Source organism: Aspergillus oryzae, chromosome 1 (genome assembly GCF_000184455.2).
Source record: "Aspergillus oryzae RIB40 DNA, chromosome 1".
NCBI classification, from domain to species: Eukaryota; Fungi; Ascomycota; class Eurotiomycetes; order Eurotiales; family Aspergillaceae; genus Aspergillus; species Aspergillus oryzae.
In genome coordinates this window covers 2,118,456-2,131,205 of record NC_036435.1, presented here as the reverse complement: position 1 = coordinate 2,131,205, position 12,750 = coordinate 2,118,456, and the positions used below count along the sequence as shown (strand labels likewise).

The window sequence follows — 12,750 nt, the reverse complement described above, 5'->3', positions numbered from 1 at the left end:
ACGGCGATCCAGGAAGTCAACTAGATCTCTTCATGGGTTTGATGTCCTTATGAGAAGGAAGGCTGGGGGGGTCATAAGGCATGGAGGTAGCACAGCCGTAAACCAAAACAGAGCCATGTAGATACTGAACCTAGCGACAAGGATTGCCAGTGGTATAATGAGAAACACGAATAAAGCTTCAATTCCAACAGTATTCGGTCACAAGATACGTCCGTTTTAAAGTTCAACAACCAAGAATAGCGTCACTTTCCTTGACACAAAAGATATATCACGATATACAAGATTGTCAGATGTATACAAGAAGCAGAAGAAAATCAATCAGCAGGTGAACATTGCGATCACCCTATTAAGGGTCGCTGTATATGAGTAGATAAACTCATTATCATCGCAACAAAAGCGTATCGTCTACGGACGTGTGGATTTTGATTGGCACCGGTGTCTCACGTACCGAAGGACCCTCAAAACCCTCTTAACTAAGAGGCTCATAAAAGCAGGGAACTCCAACTCAGGACCTGGTGATTAATTGACAGCAGTCTGCGGGCGAGCAGATTGGGGACGCGACTCAGCGCGGTGAAATCCTGAGCGTACGGAATGACTTTGAGAAGTTGGGCGCGCATTGTCTTTGGTTGCATCATATACTAATGGAGGAACTAAGGTATATCCCGTCAATAACAGCCATATTGTGGTGCACTGGATTGGAGAAAACACTTACTGCTGAATCCATATCCTTCGGTGATTCCTTCCCGGTTTTGTGGGTCGATTTCTACGCGAATGGCTACATCCAGACCGCCGTACATGCCGCTATTGTTGCTGAAGCCATCCGCCGCAGAGTGGCTTGCACCAGCATTGGTCTCCCCCTTATGGAGGGGAGAGTGGCCGTCTCTAGGCAATGGTGTCACCGTACTATCGTTCTGTTGTGTTGGGTAACCCTCATTGGCGAATGGGGTATCAACTTCTGTGATGCACGCATAGTTGCGTGACGGCATTGTAACCTTGTTCCAGGAAGCGCTCTTCTCCTGACCTCCTGGCTGCTGATCAAACAGGTCCATCAAAGTCTCATCAGTATTTGGGTCGAGATGGTGGAGCTTATTTCTTCGGGCCAAAAGATTCGCAACTGCCTTCGGAGGTGGCTTGTTTGTGATTGCGCTGCTAATGACATTGACCATATATCGAGGGTCGTTGACACTCTGAAGGCCGAGATTAGGGTTCGAATAAAAACGTCCAATAGCCGCCAAGTGCACATCTCCACCTAGGATTGAAACACGAACGGAATGGACCTTGGCAAATTCTTGAAGACGTTGAATAAATAACCTGCGCTCGCGCTTGTGCTGACGAGCTGTGTAGTGGTCATCTAGATCATCAAGCAGGTCTACCTGACCGTCAAATTGGTTGAACAAGCCGCCTGCAAACCCAAACCGCTTGTTGAGCAAGCGAATTGGCGCAATAATTGGGGAGCTGAGAATATTCTCCAGCCATGCAAGGCGTGGATAAGCAATGGGGACACCCAAAAGCACAATCAGATGCTTGATGTCACCATTGGCCGCGGTCAATTCGTTTTCAAGTCGAGAAAAGATGAGATCGTACGTATCAGGGTAATTCACCTGATGACGGGTGCGTTCCGTGCGTGCGTCGATACCGATGAAGGCGACTCGCTTACCGAGACGCATGTACAAGTTCCTACTCTTCTCCTCTACATAGGGGCCTGGTCGCTTTCCAACTATCCAGCTATCGTCCTCGGCCTGATCTTCCAAGATAAAGGTGTTCTCCAACTGTCGAGGATCCGCTCCTGCCGTTCCATTGACTGCATGCATGGTCTGCGGGGCATCCGTCGTGTAGGTCGATCTGGGCGGTGCGACGTGATGCTGAAACAAGCAGTAGTATTTGAAGGCAACGCCTCCAATGCCACGAAAGACAGAACAACGCATGAAGTGATCGGTGTAGGAACCGAAGCCATCGATTATATCGTGATCGTCCCAGATATTGATCTGAGGTATGCGTCCATTTGCCGCCTTGAATGGCTCAGTAGAATACCATCGTACATAATTTTCATAATAGTACTCATCACATCTAGCTCGCAAGTTATTATCAAAATTGTGCGCACGTCTCTTGTGGGGATTTGAGATAGAGGTCCATTCTTTCAATGGGCCGTCGACGCGGATTCCATCATTGTAGAGCTGGTCACCACCACCAATCATCGCATGAAAAGGTTTTTGCTTATGCACGCGCAAGACATCGTTCCACAGGTTTGGACCGATCCAGGCATCCATATCCGTCCCAACAGAGAAGCCATTGCAGGAATGAAACATGAGACGCATGGATTGGTTTATAGACGGGACCACGAAATCCCAAGGCGATCTTACTCCCTGTCCCTCCGCATATTGGAAACCCGGAATGCTGTACTCCCAGCACGCTTCATATGACTCGAGAGGTAGTGAGATTGAAAATCGCCAAAATGCTTTCGATGGATCTTCGAAAAGGCGGAGACCGTCGATCATAATGCTTTGACTATTGGGTAGATTCCCATTGACTGAAGCATTGCTTTCGACAGGTCCAGCCTGGCGCAAAACGAGCTGTGGCTGCTTTTGACCAGGTTTTGTCACAATCAAAACACTTCCACGCCAGATCGAGGAGGACGGGTTGACATCCATATTCTTGAAATTGATTAAGGGCCCGCAGATTACATCTATTTGTGCATTCGAATCGCGTGATTGGCCATTGAAGGCTGCACCTTCCGCAAATCGACCACCGAGCAAAGTCAGCAACATGATCCGCTTTTTGAGCCAACCGGATGTTCATAGAATGCTTACCCAGCTGAGTTTGTTCGGCCATTGCAGTACGATTCCTCAAGGCCGCAAATTGCTCGCGATAGATACGACAATGAACAATGGAAACAAGAAAAGAAGATAAGAAGAAATTACTAGATGCGTTGTCGCGGGTAGAGAGTAACCGGTTGGACTGAAACCGCCAGGGGACGGGTATCAAGACAAAGATGGAGAAACAAGACACAAGGAGAGGAAAAACCAAGAAGGGATCACCACGTCCTTGAATTCCAAGCGACCCAGAAGAGATCACAGTAATCGGCTCACCGTATACAAGCGAGAGGAAAAGAAGGGTGCCTGATTATAGGTCGGTTAAGAACAGGGGAATTGAGTAGTGAGAATGATGGAGAAGGCAGCAATAACTTGGCGCAATTAGCAATTAGAAAAGTAGAAGGTCAAAAAGCGCGCGCGCGCACACAGACAGAGGGAGATAGAGAGAGAGAGAGAGAGAAAAGAAAAAAAAAAAAAAAAAAAAAAAAGAAAGATCTGAAAAGAAAAATGAAACCAAATGAGGGGGAGACTAGGAAGAGAGAGGCAGCTAAAGGAGCGAGGTGGAATTCAGATGGACCGCAATGTATGTCGCCCAGCGCGATTCCGCGGTAGGGCTGAAGGGCTGAGCGGGAAAAAAGTGAATGGAGGGAAAAGGAAGAGTTGCGAATGATAAAAAAAAGTAGTTTGACGAGTCAGAACACTGCAGTGTACCAAACTCCCAAGATATGAAATAGTTCCTTGGCAGGGAGTCCCCCCCCCCCTGTCATGCTCATTCGTTTGATGGAGGATGGAAATGACGATGAGGAACCAAAATGGGCCAATCGTCACGAGGTGAGCCACAATCCAGCCCAGCCACCAAGATCCACATTGACGGCTGACACCGATTGGCGAGGGAGAATTGTGGCTGTGGATCCCCTGCACTCCACTTCAAATTAACTAGTGGTATTAGTATCAATTGTTACCAGGTACCGTATGGACTAGTATTAGTGCTTGTGTGGCTGTGTGTCAGAGTCTGCTTGATTATCAGATGATCGATACTTAGGTGCATCCTTTCATGTCCTTCCAAAGCCCTTCTCCCTGTTCTCCCCAGCCCCAATCAAACAGCAAGCTTCTGAGAGGCCAATAATCCTGATCGGTATGGAAGAAGAGCGCCAGGGTCTCAAGATGCAGAAGCTACCAAGAGATCAAGCTCCAGTCCAGTTCCTATCCCAACATTATCCATACAATGAATTGCAATCACAAACATGGGATAAAGAAAATGTGCTCATAATATGTGAATAAGATGAAGGCGATTGACACGGCTAATTCTAAACTCTGAAATAATTGCAAGGAGCATGCATAGAATTCTCCCTTTCTTTCTTTCTTTCTTTCTTTCTTTCTTTCTTTCTTTCTTTCTTTCTTTCTTTCTTTCTTTCTTTCTTTCTTTCTTTCTTTCTTTCTTTCTTTCTTTCCTTCTTTTATCTTTTTCTTCTTTTTATCCTTTTTTTTGTTTTTTTTTTTCTTGATTCTTTCGAAGAGATAGCACGCACAAACTAGAGAATCGTCCGACGCCGTTGATCTGCAAGATATGAGACATGGACAAAAGTTTCAATGGGTAAACTTCAAACTACCAAACTCCAGGTTCAGGGAAATAGGTAATGAACAAAAAAGAAACAAAAAAGGAAGGAGAAGGAGAAAAGGGACCGAACAAGGATAGCAAGATCAAAACAACTAACATAGCCCCTCAAAGCTGAAAATCCAGAGACATTGAGATCCAACCAGTAACCTGCTCATGGAATCATTGTGGAGCATGACTTAGTCGAGTACCAAGCTGGAATGGAGACGATAATGGTTCACCAGCGCTTTTGGCTCCAACATTGAGTGTACTTCTACTTTCCAACTGTCATTCTCATGACCCAATTTTGGAGTGACCGAGTCATTTACGGTCTTTTGTTGGACATCCGTTGCGAGTATAGTCCGCAACTCTTCAAAATGAGCACGATTTTCGGGGCAATCCAATTCCGGTCGGGTATCGATTAGGTCAAAAATCTGCTTTAAGAGAAGAGAGAGAGAGGGGTTTTGTGGTACTCTGTCTCTTTGAGGCCGTTGTACGCTTCGTCCTCCACTTTGACAGTTTCGGGAGACATCGAACCCCGGCGGTGTAAAGGAACCGATCCATACTTAGATCGGGGTGAAATTCTGGGAGTTCTATCAGGGCAAAATGCAGCTAGACTCTCTTTTGATCTGGCTATCATCCCCCCCAGAATCTCCCCCGGGGATTCGGGAGGTGTATCGACTTCCGAAATGGTGAAGAGACTTTCTAGTCGTTGCTCCGTCTCTGCCTTTCTCTGAACCCGGTCCTGATGACGGAGCATGTTGCAAGTGTCCAAGCCTGGTGCACGCCAAGACTGAGTTTTCAAGCTGCCATCTTCAACGGACTTGCTAAACGTGAAAAGGTCGCTAGTGAACTTGCCAATAGATGAGTTCCGCTGGGAAGTTGCCTTCGTATAGCCGCCCCGTGAAACAAGCCATGCCCTGTACGAGGCCCGTGCCAGGATAATTCGACTCTCTTCCATGTAGCGAGCGAGCCTCCCTTTGAATCTTTCCATGATATATCCGTTCTGCTCGAAGATAGCCTCCGCGAAGTCCAGCACCCACCGGCAGAAGAGAATGGTAATGACGATTTCCATCCCTGGATCATCACATGACCCCATTGCCATGCAATAAGGGCTTGAGCTGAGGATTCCCATGCCAACATGCACTTCCTCAGAAAGACTAGACTCTAGAAGAATGATGAGATCCGGTATGGTGATACTGTACATGGTGAACCCAAGGTCCCACACACACCAAAGATCATCGGTCTTGTTGGGCATCCACTCAAAATGGCGGGCAAATAAGGCTCTGTTGTTATAGTCAAATCCCAGGACATAGTGTCTGCCATTGAAGCAAGGTCCCAAATCGGCAATGGGAAGGTTCCAAAATAGGAACTGAGGTTCTTCTCCAACATTACAGGGCTCAAAAACACGTTCTTCCAGTAGCTCTCTGTAATACACAGGGCGACAATCAACACCGTCATACACAAACATCCCATTGCGTCGCGCATGTGTGTCTTTCCCCTTTTCAACGGAGCAGAGGTACAAGTGGTAATCTACTACCTCCCAAGGATGGCTCACGCTGTATGTGGGAGGCTTGTTTCTCGGCTCTCTGACCTCCAAGTTGGCAGAGTCATCGGAGTGTATCGAGTCAATCTCAGATATATCGCTAGAGTATCCCTCTAGAAGCTCTATTCCTTGAGCCGGATGTAGCGTGCCTTCATCGAAGTAGGACTGGCCAACATCCGAGAGCGATTCTGTGTCGCTTTCATTGTCACTATGTGCACACTTGATCGCCCCCCAACTTCTTTTAAGCCTGAAGGCGGGAGAGACGAGCGTCTTGCTGGCTGCAGTGAGGTTAATCTTGTAAGGCATTCTTCTACAGCCCAAACTCGGGTTCGAATGCTGCAAATTTCTCTGGTAAATAGAACAGAGGCTTGGGCACCAAGGGAAGAGAGCTAATTCCTCCACACTTTGTACAATACAGAAATCGAGATCAGTAAATGACTTCAAACAAATAGTCCAAACAGCTAAAAGGTGAAGAGCAAGCAAACAAAAATGGAAGGGCGAAGGGAATATGATATGGAGCTGAAGGGGGCTGTTTACTGAGAGAAATATGTTAAGGATGAGGATTGCTAAGGGGTGGTGAGAAAAAATGAAGGGCAAGAATAGAGGGAGTGAAAGAAATGTACCTGGATGAACACAACTAAACTTTTATAAGTATCTATAGATTACCCTAGTGATCAATGGCCCTTGCACGTTCCTGGACACAAGTAGAGATTGGGCCATTCGATTGATAAACTATGATGTTCCTCTACAACTCAATCCTGTGAACCTCTGTTGGTAGTCAAGTTTCACGCGTTTCATCTACTTACGTATACAGCTATCTATTGCCGAGAGATCAGAGGTGACACCATCGTAAACAAGGAGATGTAAAACGCATGGAGTGAAGTCCGATCATATGTGGAGCCTCAGAGTGGTATTCACTCGCAGGAAGATAACACAAAAGCAAACATCAATAAAGCAGTAGCCCACAAGTCTCCTGTCTGGGAGATCTTCTTTCTTTCATAGTCCAGAACAAGACTCCTTTTTTAGGTTTTAAGCTTCTCATGGATGGATCCCTGCTGCAGTTGCTGAGGGGTGGAGCATTTGGTACTTTCTTTTTGTTCACTCAGTCCTTATAGGAAACCATATATCTGAAACAATGGTCGCAGATATTGAACTAATCAACGTGCAGGTCCTGGACCGTAGAACTATAACCTTTCTTGCCTATTCATAAGTTGGTATTCCTTCCTCCTGTTCCCATGGCTGAGATACACAGGAACAAGATCGTGATGAGGGAGGGAGAAGAGCGGGGAAAAAATATAATTTATAAAAAGGAAGAACAAGGGAGGAACTCAAGTAATATACAATATGCATGAGCAGAGGATTGATGGGAGTCTGTTGTAGCGAAAGTCACGGCTGAACAGGCACATCGTAGTTATACAGCCCTAATCTTTCTATCAACATCAGTCCCGAAAGGTGCGCTCATACCATGTCTTATTTATTAGTCGTTCGTTTTCCTTGCGCTTCTTGTATGCAGTTGACCATAGTGTTCCCGCTAGAAACCCACCAAGGTGAGCCCAGTAATCAATCAATGCTCGGCGGGTAAACATGTTGACGAATTCCAAGGCGACAAGGCCAGTCAGGACTATCCATCCTTTGGCTGAGGCGACTTCCTGCCATTCAGGTGGAAGAAAGAAAAGAGTAAATTTCTCACTGTCCATATATGATAGTCATCAGCATGGGCTATGCAGACTGTACCACAAGAAGCAATACGTACTCGGCATGAAGCATGCACCAAGCAGCAACCAGAGCCGAGATAGCTCCGCTAGCTCCAAGGGCAGTAAGACCCAAATTCCCTTTCAGGATATTGACGGTCAAAGATGTGAAGGACCCGAAAACGCCAGAAGCCAGATACAAAGCTAAGAAGTTTCCACGACCAATCTCATCATGAACTAAAAGAAGTGAAATCGGTCAATGTCACGGCCACTAGACGGATTATCCAAGCACTCACGCCTTGTCCCAACGAACCATAAGACCACCATGTTGAGTGCGAGATGATTTACCGTTTGATGGCTAAAGACGTTCCCGATTAAACTGAGCGGACGAGGATAGGCAGCGACAGTAATGAAATGACGATTAAGAAGCCTCCAGGCCGGAGGGCAAAGCTTCCATAAAAGGAAAACACCGACATTCGTTCCTATTATAGCCATGACCGTAGCTGCTGCTGGGGGAACATCAGGCCACAACCGATCAGCCTTGGCGGGAGCTTGGTAATTGTTTGAAAAAACGTAGCATAAGCCAAAAGTTACAAGTGTGATGCTAAGGATCCGGAGAATACGACCACCCTATCAGCGCAAAGGTTAGCCCAGACAACTATGTACAGGACGTGCATCGGTAAACATACATTCGTCAATTTAGACACATCCAGGTCCCAGTCAGTGGCTCGTAGATGGTGTTTCTGTATCCATGCTAGGAGTGGACGTTGATTGGGATCCGCACGTTCCCGCACTACACGAGTCGTTAACATCGTTATCCTGAGAATCCTAAATGCGGAAGCCTTACCTTCCAACGCTGCTGTATCTTCGAACCTCTGGAGTGTCGTATTCTTCTGCCTCATATGCTCTAACTTTTCACGCTCCTTCTGTTCACCGTCGAGCCATTCTTGACGTTTCTTTTCTTGTTCGGCCAAGAGCCGTGCTTCATTTCGTTTCCTCGTTTCTTTCAGAACACTTTTGCCATATAGGTCATTCGATTCGCCTAGTTCAGCACCGTAGGAGCCACTCTGAGGTTTGTAGAGGCCCAGCTCTTCTGCGCGTCGGACGTGCTTTTCCTCCTCCTGCAGCTCTTCTCGTTCGATTCGTGCGATAATAGCAGCATCTTCATCGAGTGGATAATTCTTGCGTAACCATTTCATTGCCGCATCGAGACTAGAAGGACGGACGGAGCGAGTTATATCGGAAGGAAGGTCAAGATCAAGGGTGCCATCAAGACGCCTACCCTGGAGAACAGCGAGAATCCGGTTTCCCATCTGAGGGGTTATCTTCGCACGGCTCCCAAAGATTGCATTGATTTCGGCCGTGGTGAAGGGCTGCGGCCGGAGCTGGACACCATTTTCAACTTTAGAGTCCGACTTAGTGCGCAAGCATCTCGAGCTTGTAAACGATCGGATGGAGCTTGGGAGCTGCTCTGACGTCGTACGGGGACAATACTGGTAAGGCGTCGTAGGGTAAAGAAGGTTCAAAGGTCCAAGGTGCCGCGCGGATATGGTACCAAGACACCATGGAGAGGACACACGACAAGTGGAGCGCAGCGACGCTGCAGTAGTTGGAAGCAGGCTCAAGGAACGGGGCCCCGAGCATGGGATCCGCCATGCTATACAGAACACATTGCTCATATCCTGCGACTGGCAGTCAGATCCTGCCTGCAATGAGCTTTGTCAGCCTCTAGGTGGAGTGTTCAGAAGTTATCAGTGAAAGTATAATATCGACAAGGTCTTCGCCAGAGGTTTGATGGTGAAAGCCCACGGATTTCTCCGGAGCGCCCGAGGAATTGTTCCGGTAATCAGGCATACAGTGGACTGAGCCTGGGTAAATAGTACTAACTGCCGTATGTGAAGAACACTAGACGAAGATATAATGCTAACAGCCCGGGTATGTTCCTGATCCTGCTTGGGATATATTGGTTATGTATGCTAGTATAATATATTCTTGCACTGTACTATGGCTATAGGACTCTGATAAGAACGGAATTGGTGATCTATATGTAAATCTTGAATCACTACAACCCTTTAAAATGTGATACATCACCCAACTACCCTAATATTAAAAGCATTAAAGGTCTATAGACTTCTACTCCTGACCAACCCCTACCCCTCTTCCTTAGAAATCAAGATACTAGTCGATCCCTATTATATACATAAGTACTAGTACATACAGCATATACGCAGGTACAGAGTATAGTACAGGTAATGTGTCACGTGGAGATAGAAACAAGCAATGATAAACAGTTGCCATGTTTGTGTTAAACATCACACAGCGCAGGAGAAGGAAAATCCAGTAGAGACAACCGAAATAATGTCTGCAGAATCCCTTCCAATTACTCTCGCTGCATTTGCGGAAGCTATCAAAGAGCTTCCACTTTCCTCTGTGTACGCCAAAGCCTCCGAACTTTCCAACTCTATCGCACATCTGCGGCGCTCAAATCAAGAACTAAGGGCGTTCATGCATGAGTCATGCGACACCGAGGCTGAGCAAAGGGAGCTGGAAATGTATATCACTGAAAATGAAGAAGTGATAAGATCGATGCACGAAAGGAATCTGCTACTAAAGTCGGAAATAGAGGGCCGGGGTCAGCAATGGATCGAGATGTGGGACACCGCGCCAGATGCGAGAGCAGATGAGAATCAACAGCCATCCGCATCTGAACCCGCTACAAATGGGGCAGCTGCAGAACAACCAAATGGTGCGCAGCAGGAACTACGCAGCACGAGGTCTGTTCCTGATACCCAGAATGGCCACGAACAGGATGGTGTCTTTCTTTAAAGCTACCCGCGCAAGCCAAGATAGACTTGCGGCCGTCGCCCAATGAGCAGCAACCTTGTTCACGCAATATGTACGAGACACTCTGCATTGAAACAGAATTGCTTCTATATGTAGATTCAGACAAACCCGGACCCTACCATCCCCCGCAGACCCAACCTCTATGGCCACTACAATGCTCGGTTCTCGCAATCCGCTTTTGTACTAGGTCTAGTGAGCAATTCTGGGTCTTCTGAAATGACTAGTACAGATTGTTTAGATGATGCACTGCTGTCAATTCGAAGCATTTGATGTGCCCATGTTGCTCGAGTCGAATTCTACAGGAATTTATGTAGCGAGTAGATCTTCTATCCTACATTTATCACCGCATGGTTACTTGGCTCTATCAAAGGCAGTCATTTCCACGTCACACTAGTTCTAGGAATAATCAGGATTATCTCGGCTCCACCACAAATACTTGTCATGGAGTTTTATGCACTTATTGTGGAGGCCAAGAACAGCAGCATTGGTGATAATAACCTAGCAGGACGGATTGGTTTGACGGGTAAATGCAAAAGTAACACGAAGGAGATATTCACATCACATGCTTCATGCGCAGACTTTCAACTTAAGCTGTGGCATCCACTATATCACGCTTTTACAGTCTAAAAACAGGAGATGAGAAAACAACCAAAAAAAAAAAAAAAATAAAGAATAAAGAATATAGAAAGAAAAGAAAAAGGAAGACTGGAAGGAGATGCAAAGCTTGACCGTAAGACCAACAAATTTCCAACACCAGGTTAGAAGACGATCAATTGCCAGTAAATGCGGAAATACAACGACTTCTAGCTCAGCTAGAATTTGGTTGGCCCCAGTGACCGCCCGAAAGCGCCTCGGGGGGGATTCTCTGCTGTTTAATGAAGAGATCGATCAGTGGCTGCATAGGCTCCATCTCTTTGTCAGAAACAAGCTTGTAATATTTGGCGACTGTAACAAAATGTACGAAACACATGTTAAGGATGTCGTGTTTATTAATGTGCCAGAAAGGGTGCAGCCAATGTGCATGGTACAGATGGGCGTAGCAACGGAACATCTGCTTCATGATTCCTTGACAGTCTTTGTAAAATGTCTGGGGGAAGCCACTGGACTTGCCAATCCACTCCTCACTAGGCGTGATCGCGCTAGGACTGGAGGGGCTGGTGCCCGAGATCTCATGGAGCGCGAAGGTATCCGGCAAGCCGTTGACCTTGTCGGTGGGGAACATAACGGGGTCGTGGATCTTGCTGATAATCCATTTCTCGACACGGTTGATGAACTTGGGGGCAGAGATCTTGGCAGCACGACCATCCACGAGCCAGGTATACGTTAGGCTGGAGATTAGAATTATCAGTCGGGAACCAGTTCACTAGGTGTTCAGTAGTGACCATCTTTCAACTTACCGTCCAGCAGACATAGTTGGGCAGGTGGTCTCGTTACAAATGGGGACACCAGTAACTCCGTTAACCTCCTGGATAACCTGGAGCATACCATGGAGCAAGCGATATTGTTCGACAACTACATATGGAACGCGATCAACATATAGAGTTTCAGGAGGGGTTTATCGGATTGCGCTTACTCTGATGCGCCAACCATTCTCCAAGCTCCACATTCTTAGGGCAGGCACATAATGTCAAGAAATTACCTTTGACATTTAACGGGGCATACTTTTCCTGGAAAAAGTACTTTGGTGCGTCGGGGTCGTATGCTGCGGGGCCGTCCAGGGGCATGTTTGAAGCGATAGAGGGCGAGTTGGGCACTGGACCTGCCTGGGGAACCTGAGGAACTGGCGACTGAGCTGGGCTTCCATTGTTCATCTTAGGGGCGCTATTGTTGTTGTTGTTATTCTTGTTACTACCACCCCGGCCAAACCCCTGACGGCTGGAAAGAAAATCGTGTCACAGGTCAGTATTAACAGTCCGATAGAGGAGATGTGGGTGGGGGGTGGGGGAGAGAGAGGCAGAAAAAGTCCACGGTGATCAGTCCGTGGGGAAGTCAAGGTGAGAAAAAAAAAAGCAACAAAATACAAGCAAAGCAGTTGGCACAGAGACGAGCTGACGGAGCTGTTTGTTATACTTTCAGGGGCGCATAATGTAGTGGTCATAGGGACTTAAGGGGGAGGCAGACAATGTGAGGGGACAGTACATAAGGGACAAGTGATATGGGTGAATGAAGCCGATGACTTACACACTTTGAAAGAAGGTCGCCATGATTAAGTTATGAGAGGATAGCTAAAGGGAACTTCCACCGAGAAGAAAGATAAACAAGAAC

The 12,750-nt window shown here is 46.9% G+C and overlaps 5 protein-coding genes across 5 annotated transcripts; 1 reads left to right on the top strand and 4 right to left on the bottom strand.

The window, feature by feature from the left end:
* Positions 1-519: 519 nt before the first annotated feature.
* On the bottom strand, positions 520-2,765 carry AO090005001603 (uncharacterized protein; the record flags this gene model as incomplete). The annotated part of the gene is made up of 2 exons (XM_001818458.3): positions 520-650; positions 713-2,765. The coding sequence occupies 2 exons, from the start codon at positions 2,763-2,765 to the stop codon at positions 520-522; spliced, it is 2,184 nt and encodes a 727-aa protein (XP_001818510.3).
* A 1,839-nt stretch (positions 2,766-4,604) lies between these two features.
* Positions 4,605-5,875, bottom strand: AO090005001605 (uncharacterized protein; the record flags this gene model as incomplete). The annotated part of the gene is made up of 2 exons (XM_023236718.1): positions 4,605-4,841; positions 4,916-5,875. 2 exons carry the CDS (start codon positions 5,873-5,875, stop codon positions 4,605-4,607), a joined length of 1,197 nt encoding a protein of 398 aa, XP_023089435.1.
* A 1,514-nt stretch (positions 5,876-7,389) lies between these two features.
* On the bottom strand, positions 7,390-9,320 carry AO090005001606 (rhomboid protease PCP1; the record flags this gene model as incomplete). The annotated part of the gene is made up of 5 exons (XM_023236714.1): positions 7,390-7,639; positions 7,704-7,878; positions 7,938-8,271; positions 8,331-8,395; positions 8,489-9,320. The coding sequence occupies 5 exons, from the start codon at positions 9,318-9,320 to the stop codon at positions 7,390-7,392; spliced, it is 1,656 nt and encodes a 551-aa protein (XP_023089436.1).
* A 679-nt stretch (positions 9,321-9,999) lies between these two features.
* AO090005001607 (uncharacterized protein) lies at positions 10,000-10,700 on the top strand (the record flags this gene model as incomplete). Its single annotated transcript, XM_023236705.1, has 2 exons — positions 10,000-10,428; positions 10,617-10,700. The coding sequence occupies 2 exons, from the start codon at positions 10,000-10,002 to the stop codon at positions 10,698-10,700; spliced, it is 513 nt and encodes a 170-aa protein (XP_023089437.1).
* Positions 10,701-11,293: 593 nt separating this feature from the next.
* AO090005001608 (Mob1/phocein family protein) lies at positions 11,294-12,689 on the bottom strand (the record flags this gene model as incomplete). Its single annotated transcript, XM_001818462.1, has 4 exons — positions 11,294-11,813; positions 11,883-11,997; positions 12,059-12,360; positions 12,667-12,689. 4 exons carry the CDS (start codon positions 12,687-12,689, stop codon positions 11,294-11,296), a joined length of 960 nt encoding a protein of 319 aa, XP_001818514.1.
* Between the last annotated feature and the right edge of the window lie 61 nt (positions 12,690-12,750).